The 20,700-nt window shown below is 38.4% G+C and overlaps 3 protein-coding genes across 8 annotated transcripts; 1 reads left to right on the forward strand and 2 right to left on the reverse strand.

Moving 5' to 3' along the window:
- Positions 1-1,192: 1,192 nt before the first annotated feature.
- stk16 (serine/threonine kinase 16) lies at positions 1,193-7,206 on the reverse strand. Its single transcript, XM_041053563.1, has 8 exons — positions 7,055-7,206; positions 6,705-6,831; positions 6,311-6,530; positions 6,093-6,226; positions 5,017-5,104; positions 3,683-3,811; positions 3,425-3,546; positions 1,193-3,050 (listed from the first exon to the last, which is right to left on the reverse strand). The coding sequence occupies exons 2-8, from the start codon at positions 6,788-6,790 to the stop codon at positions 2,912-2,914; spliced, it is 918 nt and encodes a 305-aa protein (XP_040909497.1). The 5' UTR covers positions 6,791-6,831; positions 7,055-7,206; the 3' UTR covers positions 1,193-2,911.
- On the forward strand, positions 7,147-10,198 carry LOC121192081 (PEST proteolytic signal-containing nuclear protein-like). Its single transcript, XM_041053668.1, has 5 exons — positions 7,147-7,237; positions 7,876-8,102; positions 8,559-8,633; positions 8,723-8,778; positions 8,941-10,198. Exons 1-5 carry the CDS (start codon positions 7,192-7,194, stop codon positions 9,050-9,052), a joined length of 516 nt encoding a protein of 171 aa, XP_040909602.1. The 5' UTR covers positions 7,147-7,191; the 3' UTR covers positions 9,053-10,198.
- A 4-nt stretch (positions 10,199-10,202) lies between these two features.
- On the reverse strand, positions 10,203-18,932 carry LOC121191677 (interleukin-18 receptor accessory protein-like). Of its 6 annotated transcripts, XM_041053117.1 has the most exons (14): positions 18,839-18,866; positions 18,643-18,745; positions 18,348-18,552; positions 16,830-17,004; positions 16,572-16,740; positions 15,073-15,096; positions 14,862-14,933; positions 14,206-14,335; positions 13,877-14,031; positions 12,894-13,031; positions 12,540-12,650; positions 12,285-12,428; positions 12,087-12,202; positions 10,203-10,759 (listed from the first exon to the last, which is right to left on the reverse strand). In XM_041053117.1, exons 2-14 carry the CDS (start codon positions 18,728-18,730, stop codon positions 10,460-10,462), a joined length of 1,827 nt encoding a protein of 608 aa, XP_040909051.1. In that variant the 5' UTR covers positions 18,731-18,745; positions 18,839-18,866; the 3' UTR covers positions 10,203-10,459. The 6 variants fall into 6 exon arrangements, with proteins under 6 accessions (XP_040909051.1, XP_040909288.1, XP_040909137.1 ...); XM_041053354.1 differs by having other exon boundaries at positions 18,348-18,455; positions 18,643-18,932; XM_041053203.1 differs by having other exon boundaries at positions 16,830-16,989; positions 18,643-18,932.
- Positions 18,933-20,700: the final 1,768 nt, after the last annotated feature.

Here is a 20,700-nt window from a genome sequence, read left to right on the forward strand (position 1 = left end):
ATTTAATATGAAACTGCACTAACACCGTTGGAAAACTAGCTTGTTTTAAAAGCTCTAAATTACATATTACACCTAAATTATTTGAAATGAATGCAACCCTTAGTAGAACTCTTTACAACTGTACTTGGTCAAAATTATGTGATCACCCAAGCATTTCACACAGATGAGACTGCTGAACATTATATTATAATCCAATAGCCTCCACTCTTTCGGGACAGTTTTTCAAAAGATTTGGGAACCTGACTGCAGGGATTTGCTCCCACTCAGCCAGTGATGTTGGGCACTAATGTTTGGTGATAAGGGCTGACTTGTAGTCAATGGTCCAGTTCATTCCAAAGGATTTGGATGGAATTAAATTCAGGGCTCTGTCCAGGCCAGTCAAGTTCTCCAGCACTAAAACTGACACAGAGGTACAGTCGTGATAAAACTGTACCCAAACTGTTGCCATAAAGTTGGAAGCACACCATTGTCTAAAATACCCTCACACACTGCACAATTAAGATTTCCATTAACTGGAACTGGCAGATAGTAAAGCGTGACTCATCATTCAAACACAACACCATGGAGGTTCATGATATGGAAACCCATGTCATGAAGGTTTGGGACTTGGCAGTGAGAGCTAACAGAAGACCAATGATTTTCACATACCTTAGCACTCGACAGTCCCTCTTTGTGAGCTCCTGTGGCCCATCGCTTCACTGCTGGGCTGCTGTGGCTTCTAGACATCGCCACGTCACATAGTGTGGAACAGCAATCACAGCTGACCGGGGCAAATCTAGCAGGCAGTGGTGGAATGAACCTCAGTATACATCATATTACTATATATTTGACTAGGTTTCAAAGGAAAATATTGTACTTTTAATCAACATTTATCTGACAGATTTATTCTTGACAGTACCTGCTGAAGGTTCGGTCAAGCATAAAAGGCCACTCTCTGTGCTGTGTCAGCTCTTCAGTATGACCTAAATGTTTGTCAGCTGAGATTTCATAGTTGTACCTTTTTATGCAGCTTAATTAAATAATTATGAGTGGTTTCCAAATAACTTTGGCCAAATTGTGTACATCAGGCTGACTAAGAAGTACAAATAACTGTATTTGAGTATTGATCCACATTCTTTTCTTGACGGACTACGTTGTAAATATAGGAAGCTGTTTCATTTCACAGTTACATTAAAAACTGCATACAAGGTGCTCAATATTTAATATTTATTTATACTTTACTGTGCAGAGAATAAAAGGTGAAACATAATTTCAACAGAATTTCTCATAATCAAATAATACACTCTTACGTATAGTATCTGTGAACTTCTCCAGTATACTTAAAAAAATTGCTTAGTTTACAAGCAGTGATACCAGTATTAGTTCTCCATCAACAGCTACACAGAAAATCATAGTCATTAACATATCCAAACTTAGTATTAAAAAGATAATACATTTCAACTGTACGTCACTTAACATTCCAATAATTAACTGCATATGTTAACAATCGAGGATCTTTTTCGTTCTAATCTGGTCCAATATCACGGCATTACAGAGTCCCAAAAGCATAAATCTTAATTTATATGCCGAAAGTTTTATTTTATCTAATAATAATTTTAAAGGTACCATTTAGGTCAACTAAGAAATACCATCAGAGCCTTTGAGATGTGGGTGAACCCTGAGAGAACTAAAGTGTAAGACTATGTTTACACGTGTCAGGAAACCCAGAATTAAACACGAGCATAGCTGGAATGGAAAATACTTAACTGTCTAAAAACACGATACAGTGAAAAGTGAAGTAAGAAAATCATTAAACTGCAATGGCAAATATGACAACGACTTTGACTTACAGTTAATAAAAACATTTCTAAGTTCATTTTCTATTGTTTAGGTGTAGTAGTAACACCTGACCCCTTCTCCTTTATTTATTTTTTTGCACATGACCAACTGTACAGACAAAAACATGGTCAATCACCACCTCAATGTGTATGAGGAGCAAGGCTCTGTGATGCTGGAGCACCTCTGTGTGTTTAAATGCAGCATTGCAAGTGAGGAGCACTCTGCCTCAACAGAGACATGATGTGGAGAAAAGATACAGGTGAAGATGTACACTGATGATTAAAGCACATGTGCAACTACAAGATGTTACACACACACAGAACTCAGGAACTGAGATAAAAAAAAATACAGAGAACCGTTGGACCATTTTCCTTCGTGGTAGGGAATGTAATCTGATATGTACTGAACTCAGGTAGCTCCATCCACTGGAAAGTCTGACAAAGCCTTTATGTTATCCCTTTTCTTATAAAAATTCCAAACTACAATTTTCAGACATTTTCCTTTTTTTTAAAGGAATCCACTAGAAAGAAATGCTTATTTGCTAAGGCTACAGCCAGCAGCCTGCTAGCTTATCTTAGCAGAATTCCAGATAGGAGCCAGTTCCTCCTATTTCCAGTCTTTATGCTAAGCTAAGATAACAGGCTGCTGGCTCCAGCTTTGCACTGAAAGGACAATAAGATAAGAGTGTTATCCATACTCTCATGTAACTCTTGGAGAAAGTGAGTACATGAACTCTTTACAATGTCGAACTGTCCCTTTAAGATTACAAGATAAAGCCTCTTCATTATTAGAAGAGACATCTGTCCCATGCTAAAACCCTCGCACTGCAGGGTCAAACTACATTTAAGGCCTTTCAGATTCTTTTGTTCATTCAGTAAATCTATAAGGATTTCAATAGTCCACTGTGAGGTGCAGGCTGGATCGGATCATTCAAACTAAAAGCTGATACTGTTGTAAAGCTCCCAAATCTGAGTGAAAGTCTGTACCTAGGCTTTTACACTAAATTTAATAAATAAAAGGAATATTTTCAAGACTAAAATAAGAGAAGTGTGCAAAGGTCTCCAATAGCCCACACCTAGTGCACCGTGCAAGATCACACCATGTTGGTTTGGGTGTTCGGGCTGCGACTCTGCAGATCCTGTACCTGGTCAAGAACCCAACTGATGTTTGGTCTCTCCTGGGGGTTGGACACCATTATGGAGCTCAGAAGCATCTGCAGGCCCTCTGAGTAACTGGACACAACACAGACAGACACCAAATTAGAACAACCCAAGTGTGAGCAGCTAAAGTGATGGTTAAACTTCTAAACCAATCCCATGATTGTTATTAACTTGACTTCATTTTATTTTACACGAATAAAACAAGAGGAAATTATGCGAGTTCACACAGAAACTACACTCTTGGTGCTTCTAGTGTATAGTATGAGCTTTAAATCAGATACACCTGCTTAGTTACTTTGGAATGTTTTTTTTCCTTTTCCCTAAACCTCTCAATGGAAAAAAATGGTTTTTCTACTACTATCTAGGGCAGTAACAGAAAGTGACACATTAATGGGAAACTTTTTTCAAGTTAGACTGCAAAATAATGTTACAGTCTGAAGACTGACCCGCAAGGCTGTGGGATGGCCACTGGATTCTGGACAGCGAGGGCAACACTGTCCCCCTTCTGAAACACCAGGTCATACGGTCCTTCCAACATCATCATGCAGTAAAGCACACAGCCAAGTGACTGGAGGAGTATGGGAAGACCACAACGGACAAGAAGAAGATGCAGTAAGTGAATGATCCACAGGAACACCACAGTAACTTAAGACAACATGCACAACATACACAAGCCAGAGGGGGTGAAGAATACAAGGCTTTACCCAGATATCAGTGCGCTCGTCTATAATGCAGTGGCTCTCTACATTAAAGAGTTCAGGAGCCCTGTAGGAAATGGTGCAGCGCTGGGCTGCCCAGTCTTGTATGGTCATGGCTTCTCTGGTGCCTCTAACCTGTAATAGATTCAGTTTTATTAAAATCTTCACAGGGTGAGGATCATGTAAAGCATGTAACGTCTAGAAGATGAACATTTAACAACACAGACAACTGACACAAAAAAAACACACTTTCAGATATATAAGTGATGTTCCACAGGTTTGTTGTCAAAGACTCTTACAACATTACATAAATGCTTGGACTATAGCAACACTTGACAAAGTCTTCCTACTGTAATTGTGTAAGGGGCACAGTCAGTGCTACAAGCACCAGAAATGTGATTTAAAAAGAATGTCCAGCAGTATCATAAACAGATCATGACAATGTTGTAAACACTATGCACCAAGATAAAACCAATAAGAATAACACATAATAATAATAATGATCTTTTCTACTCAATTAACAGCTTTAGTTATTTAGAACCTTTCAAAACACAGTTGCAAACCGCTACAAACAAATAAATAATAAAAATCCATAACATTAAAACAAGATAAATTAAAATAATTACAACAAATAACATAATTTAAGAAAAAGCCATAAGAAGAATTAGAAAAAAGGACATTGAGGTTGAATTTGACAATCAAGAAAACAGTGGGATTCACTGTGCTTTTAGATTAACCCTTTGTACTTATTTGTATGTCTGCTTGTTACATTCTCTACTGTCTCTCTAGTGTTAAAACGCCCTGAAAGTTATAAGCTGTGTACTGAGAAATGACAGACGATCTCCAGTGGCTACTAATTTTGAAGCAGGAATTTGTGGTTCACCTGCATTAAAATTTTTACACTGCTGTCAAGAGGTGGAAAGCTGGACACCTTTCTAAAACAATGTAAAGTACAGCAAGGATTCATCTGCACAGGGACTTGACAAGTTGCCATTAAATGTTATGTTGTATTTGGGGTTGGAAATCACCTATCATCTTGTAAACTATTTGTCTTAGCTTACTTGGATCGCTTTGCCCTAATTTTAAGACCCCTTTCTTGTGGACAACATAGACTCTGTTTTGAAAATATAATTACTTCATAGTAAAACCTACTCAGAAATATTTAACATTAATGTTCAACATTAACAGACAAAATTATGGATGTGATTATGACACAGCAACTTGTTCTTATACAGAAAGAGTCCAGCTTTACAAACCAGACGGTACTGGATGCTATGTACAGAAAAGGCTGTTGAGATATGACTGACGTCACACTCCAATTAAAGACCCTATGCCCTTACCTCAATCCTAGCACGGTTCATAGATCCCAGGTCCATCAGAATTGGCCTGTCATCCTCATCCAGAAGCACATTTGTGGGCTTCAGATCTCTAATCACACAAATCACAGCAAACACATGGCACATGTTCAGATGTCTGCAATTTTGTCAATATAAAAACGAAAATAAATGTTGAACTTTGAAAAATAAAAAAACAATCATATGAATGTTAAACAGTGGTCTGACAAAAAGCAGTATCTCATTGATTGGGCACATTACAACTCCTAAATGCTCTGGAATTGAACACTGACTTTCTCTGTCAAGTTAAATGTGGTTCATAATTTATGGCAAATGTATTTGGTATTTGAAATACCTTCATTGGGATGTGTACTTGATATAGTATCCTGAGCTAATTCTGAGCAGGTGGTATATGTTAATTGGGCACCGGGCCAGTCAATAACTGCACAGTTCACATTAATTTTTTGCCCCCCAAACCATGACATGAAACAAACTGAATGTAATTCTGCATTACAAAATTACATTTTCACTTGACAAACACAACATAGAATACAAATATTAAAAAATATTTTTTTACTTTCTAACAGTGTGCAATTTGACACATTTGGAGGAAATTAGTGTAGGTGCCAGAATTCATTATTTGGAAGTCCATTTTGAGCACTAATTGACACAATAACAACTTTGAGTATTTTGTATGAAGTCATTCATATTTAGTTTTAAGGCATTTTTTCCTATTAGAGAGAATGAATGCTGATAAGGAATGTATTAAAATAATCAGGTATTTGTGTTTTGGTAAGACACTGCTTCTGCAGAAAACTGCATATCCTGCATTCTCATATAAACAGACCCAAAGTGAACATATAAATTCTCTTTCAAAGAATACAAAATTGTACAATTATAGTTAGTCTTCTTTTCCAAGTTTCCCATGGAAAATAATACCCCAATGGCTGAATCCTTGTGAATCGGTTTCCTCTCAGACAGACAGACACTGATGTGGCACTCCATGCCAACACAAGAATTTATTCACTGATCATATGCATGTAAATGTTTATGGTATGTGTGTGGATGTGGAGAGAAATTACCTGTGTGCATAGCCTTTTTCATGAATGGCCTTGAGTCCAGAGCAGATGCCACGCAAAATTTGTAAAATCTGTTTTTCAGGCATTGAGCTCCCCTTGTCTCTTAGCTTCTCCAGAACAGACCACAAACTGCCTTTCTGTTCACACAAACACCAACATATCAGAGTCAGACAATTACCCTTAAGTTTATCCTTGTCATACTAACTGCTGCTCTTACTTACACTAATATAAGGGAGAAGTAACCAGGCTTCACTCTTGCCTCCACGATCAACAAAGGTGTGAGCAACCAGGCTCAAGATGTTGGGGTGACTAAACATCTGATGCATCTCCACCTCAGTCTGAGCCTCCTGGCGGCCTTCACGGTCATGGCACAGGATCCTCTTCAGGGCATAGAAGCGCCCATCTTTTGCCCCCTCAACCAGGTCAACATAACTGAACCCACTGAAGAGAGGACACAGTTTTTTTTGGACGAAAGTAGGGGCCAAAGCAATAAGCCATATTACCATTTAACTCAACAAGCAATGCTTGTAGAATTAATTCATAATTTGTTTTGGCCACACTTAAACATAAAGGTGGAGTTAAATTAAGTTTAAAACATACAACATGTTATCTTACCCTTCGTCGAGTTTCTGGACAAAGTAATATTTTTTGTTGTCGATGGTGATGGAGCCGCGGGAGCATATGCACAGGGTCTGCCCCATCTTGACTGGTTCATTGTTTAACACCAAGCTTTTAAAGGGGCCTGGGAGAAGAGGGTAAAAGTAATTTGTGTGAAACAGAAAACAACTGTGAACTGTTAGGCTAGCTAACGTTAACGTGTGCATAGAAATGTCCAGGCTACAGCAGCCAAAAGGCGACTTTAACGGTAGGCCCACTTGCTGGGAAGTTTTAACTAACCACCTGACACAATGGACAACAACACATAACAAACATATAATCTGCGTCGTTTTAATCTTTAATCTTACCAGTTCGCTTTCTGTGTACCGAGTTAGCTTGCTGTCATACTTCCTCCATGTTCTTCTTCTTCTTCTTCTTTTATAAACCGTGCTTGAAGGTTCAAGGAGACGAGCGACACCTGCCGGTAGGTCTGAGAGGAGCAACGATGGCGGATACCGAGTATAACAGAGAGGGTTGCACCGACGACGGAGGTGATATTTGAGCTATTTAACGCCTAAAATATGTTGAGAAATAAACAATATTGTAGTTAGCTTGATTTGCTGCCCGCCCATTAAAACTGGCCACAACTAACGTTAAACTTCACCAAGCTAACCTAATGTTAGCTACGTATCACTGGCTAGCTAATGCTAATGCGAAGTAACTTAACACCGTAGTAATATTATCTCTGCAGATATGGAAATTGGGCTGGGTGTAACTGCTGTTCTAAAGTTGGTGCCAATATTATAGACGTAATAAAGCAAAGACTTGCTTCCAGGAGACAAGTCGCTTGTAAGATTGCTAACATGCCGTTAGCCTAGCTAGTGTGCCACTAGCAAACCCAAGCTAGTTAGCGCAGGTTAACAATGCTGTATTTATATGCTCTCAAACTCTGCGTATAGTATTCATAAGTTAAAGTAACTTAGATTCCGATATTATAAATCTGTCTGCACACACAGTTCCCAATGTGTACTTATTAAACTCTAAGTGAAATGGTAAAGTGGAACCTAAGTTACCTTTGGTTCGTTGATGGCTAGAAACGTAACCACACAGGTAAAGATGATAGCTTATATTTTTCTCCAGTTCTCAGAAAACAGTTGTTCACCTTGGTGAGTTGTCTTGCCTCAAGCAGGGCCGCAGGAGGAGGGAGGCAGAGTGAAAACTAAGCCTGTCTCTTGTAGCACTGTGGGAGGAGAGGGGACTGCAGTCAAACGCACATCCCAGCATCTCACCCTTGGTGATGAAGATGAGTCCTCAGCAGAGCCACCAGCACCCTGCAAAGTCTCCAAAATAGGCTTTAGCATGAGCAGTCAGATGGGGAAGAAGGCAAACCCCATATCTATCAAGCTTGGAGCAACAGTAAGTGTGTAACAATCCATATTAACTGCGCCCACACAGTTTGTTTTACAGTAATGACAGTAATTGTAGCTTGCATCACAGACTATGACTATGGTACACATGGACATGATTCCGATATGTAAATTAAGTAATTCACATAGCACACTGCTCAGAGGTCCAAAAGAGGATGATGGGCAAAATCTGTAGTCACAGACACATATCGTTTGAATGTTACCCTCATTGTGAGTGATGCTGCAGCAGTTAATAGTTAGTTGTTAGTAGATTGATATAAATAATCAATTAATCATTCAAGCCATTTATCAACTAAATGTGTCGAATATTTGCTGGGTAAACTTCAAATGAAACATGAGGATTTATGTTTTTTCTTTTACATTTCATGAAGACCATGAAGTAGTGTTATACTGCTAAGTTGTGTTGTTTTATTTTCTTTAATCTTGTGTCCCCAACCTGTTTTAGAAACCCAAAGAGCCTGTACCATCACTTCCACCAAAAAAAGCAGGGCTGGCATCTGTTTTTAATGAAGATGATGATGTAAGTGTGCATGCACACATGGAATGGTTGTTTAAATGCTTAGATGACAAATATGTTGTGGTTGACTGTAACTTCCTCTTGATGTGCAGAGTGAACCTGAAGAGATGCCTCCAGAGGCAAAGATGAGGATGAAGAACATTGGCAGGTATATACTCACATATACAGTGATACACTAATTGTTTTCTTGGCTTCAACTTTTATCAAAGCATTCAGCTTTTTAATCTTCTTCAATTGATTTCTGCATTGCTGGTAATCATGTAACCCGTTTCTGTTTGAGTTTGAAGCCACTAATCTGCTATCTTTTCAGGGAGACACCAACATCTGCGGGACCTAATTCCTTCAACAAGGGCAAGCAAGGCTTCTCTGATCATCAAAAACTTTGGGAGAGGAAGCTTAAAGCCCAAGCAGACAAACTGTAAACAGACAAAGTTTTTGTCGCTAGTGGATAATTTTGTATTGGTAAAACCATGTCAGAGATATCTATGAAGGCTCAAATGATTCCCCAGTGTAACCTCGAGTTTGACAATTTCTCACCTTTGTAAACCTGAAATGAGAAATAATTTAAGCCTTCTGTGATACCCTGTGACTAAACTCACGTTTACATGTTTAACCACAACCGGCTGATGCTAACTGAGGGGGGGACACCAAGCCCCTGTGATAAGAGGTGCAGAGTGCGGTGATGAAGAGATGGGACAAACAAATTAGCCAGAATATTGTTTAAACTGTATGAAATTTGCTACAGTTGCTTACTGCTGGTTGATGAGAATCGCTAGCATCTTAGAGCCTTCATGCTCCTTTTGTGACATTCTTGTTCCCATCTGAAGCTGGTTAGGCGAGGTCCTCAACAAACCTAATTTTACTTGTCTAATATTTGTATAAAAATGTACATAGAAGTGTGATAATGTTTTATTTTTAAATCCACAAATGGGAGTGTGAGTTTGAGCGTTATGTTGACATGCAGAGCAAGTGGGGACATACAGATTGATCATTTTGTGTCATTTGGTTTCTCAACATCAGTGTTTAACCCTTTGTTTTCACCAGCTGTGCCACCACATAGGCAACCTTTTGTTTGATTCCTTTTATGTTTGAGCTTTGTACTGGTATTTCTTTCTGTTTGACTGAATCGGGTAAACTTAGTGTACAAAAGTGACTTTCTGATTTTATGTTCATTGTTTTTAGTTGTGTGGAGATCAGAATTATGCATCCTTGACATGGATGCCAGGGTGCTGCTAACAGTCGTATCAAATGATTTCTGGGTGGTTAAAATAGGGGTTAGCAATGGTTACGCACATTTACAAACAAGTTTATTGAACAGAAAAGCAACATTTCTGAAATATAGCCCCAGTTGTTTAAATCTAGATGAATGTGTGACCTCTCCGGTGGCTGAAACTCTCTTTGGAAAATCCCCTTGGGCAAAAATCTTACCTTTGATTTCCTTTGTGGGTTACCTCACAGTTGAGCAGAATTTCCCAAATGAATTACATCAGTATCCACAGCTATGACCTGTTTTCAGAGAACTCTCTTGAACATGTTTAAAAGCCAGTCAAATAAAATTTTGGATGATATGTGTTGTGTAAACTATTTCATGTTTATTGCTGAAATTGAGCTACATACACCTCACAACAGCAACTTTGTTGTCCTTAAACTGATATACAAAGCTAATTATTTTACTGTTAATAGTTTCATTTTTAGTTATATTTATTTTATGTATAGACACACACATATATATTTATATAGTTTAGCTGTGCACTTGTACAAATCCTTCATCTTTTATGGCCTGTCCTTTTAATGCTATGTGAGTCACCATTTGTGGTACAAATGGTGACTCACTTTTTTCCTCCATTTGAAAATGGCACACTGTGATTTGACATCCCACCATCGTTGGAATTTCCTTGACACATTTGCTTCACCGGTTTCACTCTGTGTTCGGGCATGGCCTTCCTCAAAGACTTCCAGAAGTTGCAGGTGGTTCTGGCAGGTTTGCCTGATGTCCAATTTAGACTTGGCAGCACCTTCAAGGCCCTTTGGACCAGTGTGGGCAGTTGGGGGTCCTGCTGGTTGAGGGGTGCTGAGTCTCTACTGGTCCATATCAGCAGGAGTTTGAGGGCAGAGTTTTGTAGCAAAGCCTAAAGAGAAGGACCAGTTAACAAATCATTACTGAATTGTGCTTTTGTGAGTAAACTATAAAACGAGTGGTTTAAAATAAGAAATAATTGTGGTTGGCAGTAAAGTAAAAGCTCTTAATAAGAGGCTAAACATACACATCCTCTAATATAACAATGTAATGTCAGGGAGGGTATCTGCAGGTCTTGTCCTAAAAACATTCAGTTTACGCTCCTAAACTGCAAACGGAATTGCTGTAACAGAGGATTGTACGCACAGCAGATTGTTAAATTGTAGTAGTAAGGAACCTCACTGTGTCATAACGTGCAAGCACTTCACCAACGCATGGCACTTTACACTTTTGAGTGAGTGGGTGAGTGTGTGAGTACATGGAAGCACTTTCTCACAACACTCTTGCTTTGATATTTTTGTTACTCTGACGACACTAGTTTTAGTGAATTTTGTTTCGGTGTGCTTTCAATCTGTTGCTGTGATGTCTTCTTTTTTTAACTCTGGAATGATGAATCTCGTGTCTGCACAACAATTTTACCCTTGGGTACTAATAAAAAAAACCTTTGAACCTCAAACCTTGAAGCGTCAATTTTATAAAACGCTTTAAAAATTAAGTCATCATTTTCATTTGGGTAATCCAGTCCATTACATGCTACTCATCTGGGTTCTGGTCACACTGAAGTGATTAATTATATTGTAAGGTTGTATTATATTGTTAGGAAGTTATGAAAAAAGTTATCTAATTTTAAAAAATCCCACTTATTTCCTGTCACACTTTTACACTTTGGCCGATAGGACTTTGAAACAGGGCATTAGTTTACATTCCATGTGATGTTAAAAAGCTCTTTAAAAAGTTTTAAATTTAATTTCATGAGCCCTGCAGAAACCCTGGGCAGGTAGGTCTACTAATCTGTTAACTTTCAAGGAATGCACAAAATGTTTCATTCATCCAACACAGCAACTCTAATTACAAAGTAACAGTCACACTGGTGTTATGGTAGTGCTGTGTTCACATTATTTCAGACGCATGGTAGAGATGAGAATGAGATTCCCATGTTAATGACTTGGGATCATTCACATCATTAAGATACCTGATCACAGAATTGGTTGCATAACGCTTAACATACTTGACACTATAAAATCAAATCCAGTAAATTTGGGCTTTACCACACTAAACGATTTAAGGTGTCTATATTTTTTCTTAATTTTTCTGACACTTCAGTCAGAAAAATGTGAGTTTCTGAGTTGTGAGTACAACTTGGATATTGACAAGAGTGCCATTTGCAAGTCAGAAACTTGTAATTCGACAGTCTTCAACTCCATGAAATGATGGCCTACCTGGACTCCTGATTCCAGTACAAACACAGCATTGCTGTTGCACAGGTAGTCAGCGGACAGGAGACAGATAAGCATGTGGCTTTTCTGTATTGCAAGGACCACATCCTTTGTGTATGCTGCAGTGCAAAATGGAAACCATGAGGAATCTTTGCAGTCAACACACACACACACACATACACACACAGTTGATCTTCTGACCTCCTCCTGGAAGCATGTCCCTCTCTGGCAGACAGAGGCGATACCCCCACCTTTCCTCTAACACTCGGGGTAGTAGCACTTCTAGTTGTCCTTGGGTGGCTTCACACTCTGCAGTGTTAAGCAGGTCCATGCTGGATAGGCATGCTGCCAAGAAAAGTAACTGTTAATTTTCTTTAACAGTGTAGTTACAAGAATAGGAAATCCACATAACAGATATCATACACTGAACATGTTGGCCTATAGGCATAGGTATACCTTCCTCATCAGTGTCAAATCTTGATTGGGAGGAAAGGGTCCAACCTCCCTCTACTTCTGCTGATGAACGGTTCCACACGTATGACAGAAACACATCAAACTCTTTCTTGTCTGAGAAAAAGTGTTGAAGACAATTTTGACATCAAAACATTTGAAATTTAAACCTGGGCACTTTGAACAAGTGGACAAGTGATCAGATCAGTTAGAGACAAGGTTGTCACCTCAGTTATTGCCACAACTGCTACAACACAAAGTGCAGCATCATAGCGTGGTTTCTACATTTTTCAAGTGCATGCACTGGTTTCAGACTGTTTTAAGGTATCATCGTGTGTATGTATGAGTCTGCTTTCTGACCTCTATCATGTTTTCCATGTTGGAAGTGGGATCTGTAGATAAGCTGTAGTTCCAGCCATTTCACGTGCAAAACAATTCCCAGCCCAGCTACCAGCAGAAAAGACACAATGGTATATCCATCCAGTGACGGCCACTTCACTAAAACCAAAATTATTTATTAGACTGTATTATGTCTTGAAAGCACCAATAATTGACATGGAGCATTGGAATCAAGCTGTAAACATTGACATATAATCACGTTATAAAGTTGATAGAGCAAACTTGTTAGCAAACATTTACCTGTCTACACGTCCAGCAGCATTTATAGCCATGTTTCTGTCTGCCTGACAAACCTACTTCCAATATTCTCTCTCCTTTCACCTCTGTTTTAGACTCTAAATCCTCCACTTTGTTCACTTATTAGTTGCTAATTTTGCTTGTTTACTGTTTAGTGAAGGGTGGGTACTGTACAATAGTTTATCTGACTTCTACTCTCAAAATGAGATTGTTGAGAGCGATGAGAGAATCCAGTAACTAAGTTGCATAATTGGATTGGTTACATAATTTTTTACCTTTGTGGGTCAAACTTTTTCAGTTAAACAGTCACATCAAAATGGGTCAAACGCTCCTATCTTTGAGGCCATGAGTAAGTAGGGTAGTTTTTTTTTTAGGTCCACAACTTTGACCACTGGGGTTTCCCTGCAAATTTATACATCTGAGGTTTCACATAACTAACATAACAAACACCTGACTCAAAACTGTCCTCTAGATTTCTAGATTTTATAATATTTTTGTTTTATGTTTTACTGTATTATCATTGAATGTTTATCTAGCTATATAAATAAAGTGATAATACAGTAAAACATATATTTTGTGTATGTGTGTATATAGATATACTGTAGATATAGATAGATATAAAATTGTTTGAACTGTAATCTAACAATGATAGGACATGTGGTATCAACAAAACAAAAACATGAAGGTGACAATAGAAACAACAGTACCTTTAATTTTCTCCTTGAGCTGGACAGTAACACTGCTGCTTCCGGCTATAGTAGTGGCAATACAGGTGTATGTGTAGCTCAGATGTTGTGGTGTCACCTCTTGTATGCAGGCTGTCTGTGTGACCTTGTAATCTTCACTTATCACTGACTTTTTTCTGAATCAGGGAAAGCATTTCAGTTCCTTTGCATTCTAATGAAAACATATCATGCAAGCCAAGCTGAATCATCCAGTTTACAAAATCCTAATAAGCAAACACTGGCACAACACAAGAAAAAACAGATACTTGATAGCTAAAGAAAACATTAACTAAGGGACATCTGTGACTCACTGTGTCTTCTCAATGAGTAGCAGAGTCATATTCTCTTTGTTGCCACCATAATTCACGTACCACTTCACCACTGCTGAAATCTTTCTCTCATAAAGAAATATCACCTCACAGGTCAGATTATGAGGCCGACCTACAACGGGAAAAAAAACTCAATCAAAATCTAACCCTTATTGTCCTGAGAAGAGTGATAATGTGTATGTTTTCATACCAGTGTGTGGAATATATACAAACGAGTCATTCAGAGATGAGACCATCATGTCATTATCAGAGCTATTTTAGATATATAAGTATAAGCTACAACAAAATGTTGTGCATTAAGTCAACAATTATAATAAATCTAAATTTGTAGATATGTAGGATAGCTATGAAAGCCACCATAGAGCTATATCAGTTCTCAGCTGATACATATTATAAATAAAAACAACTATCTTTGAGCAAACAACTCTTGTTATTTCTCAACAAACCAGAACTCTTGGAAATTCATTGCATTTAAGATTTTTAGGCTAATAATAGTGGTAACGATGTTGACTTTGCGTTCATAGCTATTTGAAATAAACATGGCTGATGTGGCTCTGAAAAAGCAGTTCCAAACCAAGCATTAGTTATTAATTCTGACAGCTGTAAAATTTTACCATAGCACATTTGAATACACTTACCAAGCTCTACCTCTTGTGTCATGTTGCCAACAGGATACACAATCCTGGGATTTTTAATTGTTGTGTTGTGTGCTGGTTTGGGTTGAGAAAAGAAGTCACATATTCAGTCTATGCTTTGTACAGTTTACTGTGCATCTAAAAAAGAATACACAGTGTATGAAATAGATGGTGGCATCCATATGTAAAAAACAACAACAACAAAAAAAAACACCTCTTTGCATGCTACATTGTTCAACTCCATGTGACCATGACAAGGATGAGTATAGAAAGTGGATGGATACAAAAATAAAAAAGTAAGTTTGTGATTTGTGGTATTGGGCTGCATAAATAAAAACTGACTTGAGTTCATTTGACTTGACTGAGAGTCTAGGAGTATTCTTGACTTGTTGAGTATCTAACTCATTCAAATGTAATGTGGCAAAAATAAGACTTATCTAGCTAACACGCACAGACACAGTAGCACACTGCAAAACTGTCTTCTCCAGGAAAAAACTTAAAACAACCTGAAACTCTGTGGCAAAACAGGAAGTAGTTTGACTCTTAGCTTAGTGAAAATGATGTGGAAATGAGGGTGGGGGAAAGAAAATCTATTTCGTATGATGATTTTTCCGATGGTTTGCGGTTGTAAAATGGTACAGTGATTGCTATCTTGAGGGAGATGATAATGAAACCCTCTGTGCAAGGCCACTAAAGAAGAGCTTTTAGAGTTTCAGATTAGAGGGTGAGTGAAGAAAATTTCTCAGCGACAAATGATAGCATGATGAATATCACAACTCCCAATGAGCCTCTATACTGAATGTAAAAACAACAGCAATGGTCCATTTTCTTAAAGGTGTTTAGAATAACTACATTTTAATTATTTTAATGGAAGATTGTTTTAGGCCTGTAGGGTATAGGTTTGCAGACGAAAGTGGAATATAGACATCCCTCGTTGGATTTATATACCTGCATATTCCTGCAATCATTGCTTAGATTTATGAAAATAGTTTTGCTTCGAATTCCAGAGAAAGTTAAATGCTGTTTAAAATGTTTAAATACTGCTGAAAGAACATCTTCTAACTGGCCTTGATCAAACAAATATTACTGATGTACATGTCTTTCCAAGTACACTATTTAGTGTAAGAATGGGGGTTTTGACAACGATTGTCAGCCGAGAACATCTGTTTGACATAAAAATGTCTTTGAATGTATTAGAAGATCATAAAGCATGTGACAGACTTGAGTGATTTTGGTCTTCCCTTCCTTATTATTATACCATAGCCAAGCAAAATATTAATTTCTGATTGGCTAAAACATAGCTTGCTCTTTAATTTGACCCCCACAGCATAGTAATTTGCTCTTTGCCATCAGTTTGCTCTCACTGTTGTTCACCTAGCCAGGAGTACATGGACTACAAACTTGCCTGTACAAATTTCCATCGCAATCCATTTAGTTGTGGAGACATTTCATTCGAAAAAAGAACCGTCAACCTCATTGTGGCAGTTGAGGAAAAGGGGATCATTGAACTCACTACTATACACCATCAGGCATCCATTAATCACTACAAAATTCTGTCCTATCAGTGTCGTTGATGTAGAGACATTTTGATGTAGAGATATAAGTGAAAATGCTGACCTTCTGGTGGTGTTAAAGGAAAAGTTACAGGGTAGTCAAAGTCATTGGGATTTGTCCTCTGGGGACTGTTGACATAATACATACTACAACACTTACGTATGACTGTGACTTTAACAGCCCTCCTGAAAGCCCATGTGACTCCTTGATCAATTATTTGTCTGTCACAGTAAAATACACCATGATCCACATCCTTGACTTGGCAGAGATGTAACAGCTCATTCTCTTCGCAGGAGGACCTACGCTGCTCGGACACAGCTCTTTTACCCTGTAAGAAAGCACACTTGTCTGAGTTTTTGCTGTGATTTTGATGTTTCCATTGTGAAATGGATGATTCTGCTCATGTGTGTACTTCACCTTGTACCATCTGACACCTGTGTTGCTGCTACAGGTGTATTGTGGGCAGGAGATGATGCCACCTTCACTGTTGAGCAGCTCTACTTTGTGCTCTTCAGGATCGAAGCATCCCTGACTGAGTTTTTCCACCACCTGTAGATGCAAGAACAACTTGCTGCCACTGGACAGCAGAGACCTGAACACTTAATAGGAGTTCATGCAACCACAAGCAATCTGCACGCATCAAAAATCATTAAATCATTTATCAAATTTTTACAGATAAATAAATATTAATTAATCACTATTACTTGTTAAGTAAATGTTTTTTATGGGTTGGTTGGGACTGTTTGGACCAGTAACAATTTATTAATTACTGATTAACATTTCTGGTGGCAAGCTGAATTTAAGTGAATTTAAACCTCAATAAAACATTTACTTCTTGTCTGCCCTTCTTGGCTCATCACTGCCACCTGTAAATCAGTGGAACAGTATGAAACCACTGGTAGGAATGTGTATGGCACCAGCTCTTTGCAATCTTAGTGCACATGCATGAGGACAAACCAAACAGGGACACTTGCATAAAAATATTACATAGCCCTACTAGAGGTCAGTAACTCCACAAGGCACCTTTAAGACAAAAAAAAAAAAAAAAAACGAAGACGTTTTTTTTTTTTTTTGATAAACTCAACTTAGTAACTTGTGACTTCACCTAGACTGAAATAAAATCAGTGCTGCTAATCAGCTCTTCCTTTGCCCAACAGCAGATACACTTTGGATCAGTCCCAAAACAGCCAAACACATCGTGTGATCAGAAGATGAAGGAGCGTTTGGCATCATAGAAGAACAGAGAGACAACCTCAGATTATCATATCTCGATAGTAAGACTCTGCTGTGGTCAACAAAAACACATGACAGCATGCAAAGCATTCAGCAAAGAAACCACAAATTATTCTGTCACAAGAAAAACATACCAAGGCACATCTCATTATTTTGCTATTAAATGCTAAAATGTTTAAAAAATGCCATAAAGAATGCATTTGTTATTGGTCTATTGGATGAAGGGTGCATGTTGACTTGTTTGGGATATGCCCTAAACAAGGACATGTCCATTTGCACACTGAAAGAGTTAGTTGCTGAAATCACTCCTCCTCTTCATGAAGAGATCCCCTCCTGATGTGTCCCCAGTGAAAGTAATGGAAAACAGGTAAGGGAAGTTCACAGTCCTGTTTGTTCAAAGGGGCATTCTAGAGCTCAGCTAAAGTTAATTTGAAGCTTAAGCAGTCTGCGTTAGTCAAATTAAAGAGCAACAATTACAGTGACCATAAAACTGTGCACTGTACGTTTGGGCATGAGTGTTACTTTAAACCCCTTCATGAATATAAGATGTTGTGTTACCATTCTCATCAAATCCTGCAATTTCTCAACTGCAACATCACAAAGAAAAACAAATGCTATGGTACTACGCAATCTATGTGATTATAAGGTTAACCCAAAGCAGTAAATAAAGCAGAGGTAATGATAAGAAATATAATTATTTACCATGTGTAGTTTCCAGAATGTTCTATTATAACTGGGAAGTCTTTCCCACAGACAAAGGATGGGCCTTCCTTTCCTCCTCTGCCATCTCCAATCCTGGACCACTCACTCCTATTCACAGATTTTATAAAGCATGGCATCATAAAGCTCTCCCCGTCCACAGCTCTGTAGTACAGATGTGTGGTATCCTGCTGAGGACCTGTGAATGCTGCAGTTGCAGTAGAGTCTTTTCATTTCAATTGTACATTTTAAAAAAACTACACCATTAATAATAAAACAATGTGTTTAAATGAGTCACCTGTCCTTTTCTTTTGATGGTTTCCCACACAGCATCCCTCCAAGACAATGGGAAAGACGAGAAAAAACAGAATGTGTCCGGTTTGCATCTTGTATCTCTAAGTCTGTAAAAACCAAACCATACTGATTTCAGTGATGATGCGGGCGAGATCTGCCTTCCTTACATTTTAGCATTTTTTCCCTAATGTTTACTCAACCAGATCTAGAGTTCTTAGTATTTCCTCCTAAAGGTCTGCAATGTTTGTTTCCTGTTCTTGAGTAGTAGCTTTTGAGGTGAAGCCTTTTCAGAGGACATATAAATGCTGTAGTAGGTTTCCTGTTGGGTTGCGATTCATGATTTCACTAGAAGCTGCTCTAATAGTTGTGTTCCTGTTGTTAGCCACTTCCTATGTGAACTAAAGAAGAGAATTTCTTAGAATTGCTGTTACATTTTTTCTGCGCTGTGAAATGCTAGGAAATGATAAATTTTTTTTGAAGCATAAAAAAATACAGAATATCAAACTAGTAGGCTACACTAATAGCAGGAGTCAATAGTTAGATGAGCAACACCACAAGAAAAAGACAAGACAACGACACCTACACAGTTTTCTGAGATTGAACTCATATTCATAGTAACTGGAAGAAGTTAATTTATCTGAAGAATAAACTGAACTGGTCTGATGATGCAAATACACTACAAAAGGCCAAAGCAGGCCAGAGCAGTCTATCTGCTGAAGAAACCCAGGTCTTTTGGGGTGCAAGTGTGGCGAGGGACACTAAGGGGAGGATTGAAATCAGACAACTCCACCTGGGGACTTGCACCCCAGGAAATTCCTAGCATAAACACTTAGTGAAAGTACAAGGCACACAGATACATTACTGAGGCAGAGACGTTAGTTAAGAGATTTATAAATGTATTTAATAATCACAAAAAAACAAGCAAGGACTGAAACTGATGGAAACTGCTGAAAAAGAAAGAAGAAAAGGTGAAAAAAATACTTGTAACTGAATGAGAAAGTTAAAATGTACTTTATTATAATCTATATACTAAAAAAGAAAAGAGGAAGGCCTCAACATTCAATTTAAAAGAAAGGACAACATATTTAAAGTTTTAAACTTCAAGTTAAAACACTAAGCAGAGGCCGCATGCAGAGAGGCAGACTACACAAGAGGAGTGCCAGGAGTGCTACCACTACTCACCCTTGGTGCAGCAAATCAAACTCACGTCAACCTCACAGCAAATGGTGCAGTCTACAGTGTCCTTGTGTGTTAACTCGCATGCAGTTCAGTGAAGGATCAGAATCAGCAATGCAAAAATACAAAGTAACCCAGTTGGCCAGAAGCAAATTCAAACAAAAGAAATCAAAGAAAGATGACTAGAGGAACAGAAACCTAAACTCTAGGCAAAAGTCAAAAAACCAAATGGTCAAACTAAATCTACCAGCCAAAACTAACTGTAAAAGATAAATCTAAACACGTAGAAGCAAAACAAGGGGCAAAACAAGGGCAAACTATGCCTAAAAAGAGCCAGGGCAAAACAAGGGCAAACTATGTCTAAAAAGAGCAAGGGCAAAACAAGGGCAAACTAAGAGCAAGCTACATCTAAAAAGACCAGGGGCAAAACAAGGGGCAAACTAAGAGCAAGCTACATCTAAAAAGACCAGGGGCAATAGTGCAGGTGAACCACGGGATGTTAAAAACTAGTATCAAAACCCCTCAAAAGCAATGCAGCACCTGGACAGCCACAGCAGGGACAGAACAGGAGGGAAAAGAGAGACAAAAGATCACAGGTGTCTTATATAACTTGATCCATATTAGGAGGGACTAGCTCAAGGCTGCACTCAGCAGCTCCACTTAGAGAAGGGGAGGATTCCCCACCACACAAGGAACACTATAGATGTTTTTTGGTTCTGTGGTGGTATCTGTCATCTGTGGAGTTCTCTGCTCGACAGCAGCATCTTAAATGCTGACAGGAAGACTTAAATTAGACTGGTTAAGAAGGCCTGATCTTATCTTTGCACTGATATAGTTGATATATGATGTGAGAAAAACTCATATGGTGGTGAAGATTCTACTTTCA

The sequence above is a fragment of the Toxotes jaculatrix genome, chromosome 1, assembly GCF_017976425.1.
Source record: "Toxotes jaculatrix isolate fToxJac2 chromosome 1, fToxJac2.pri, whole genome shotgun sequence".
NCBI lineage: Eukaryota > Metazoa > Chordata > Actinopteri > Toxotidae > Toxotes > Toxotes jaculatrix.

Coding starts and splice junctions, on each gene's coding strand:
- stk16 (XM_041053563.1), bottom strand. CDS start 6,790: ATGGGGCAGACCCTGTGCATATGCTCCCGCGGCTCCATCACCATCGAC. Junction 6,227..6,310: donor TACTTCTCCCTTATATTAGT/GTAAGTAAGAGC, acceptor TTGTGTGAACAG/AAAGGCAGTTTGTGGTCTGT. Junction 3,051..3,424: donor GCCATCCCACAGCCTTGCGG/GTCAGTCTTCAG, acceptor TGTTGTGTCCAG/TTACTCAGAGGGCCTGCAGA.
- LOC121192081 (XM_041053668.1), top strand. CDS start 7,192: ATGGCGGATACCGAGTATAACAGAGAGGGTTGCACCGACGACGGAG. Junction 8,634..8,722: donor TTTTTAATGAAGATGATGAT/GTAAGTGTGCAT, acceptor CTTGATGTGCAG/AGTGAACCTGAAGAGATGCC. Junction 8,779..8,940: donor AGGATGAAGAACATTGGCAG/GTATATACTCAC, acceptor CTATCTTTTCAG/GGAGACACCAACATCTGCGG.
- LOC121191677 (XM_041053030.1), bottom strand. CDS start 18,730: ATGCAAACCGGACACATTCTGTTTTTTCTCGTCTTTCCCATTGTCTTG. Junction 15,097..16,571: donor TGTTAAAGTCACAGTCATAC/GTAAGTGTTGTA, acceptor GGTCACATGGAG/TTGAACAATGTAGCATGCAA. Junction 13,032..13,876: donor GCTCAAGGAGAAAATTAAAG/GTACTGTTGTTT, acceptor TTTTGGTTTTAG/TGAAGTGGCCGTCACTGGAT.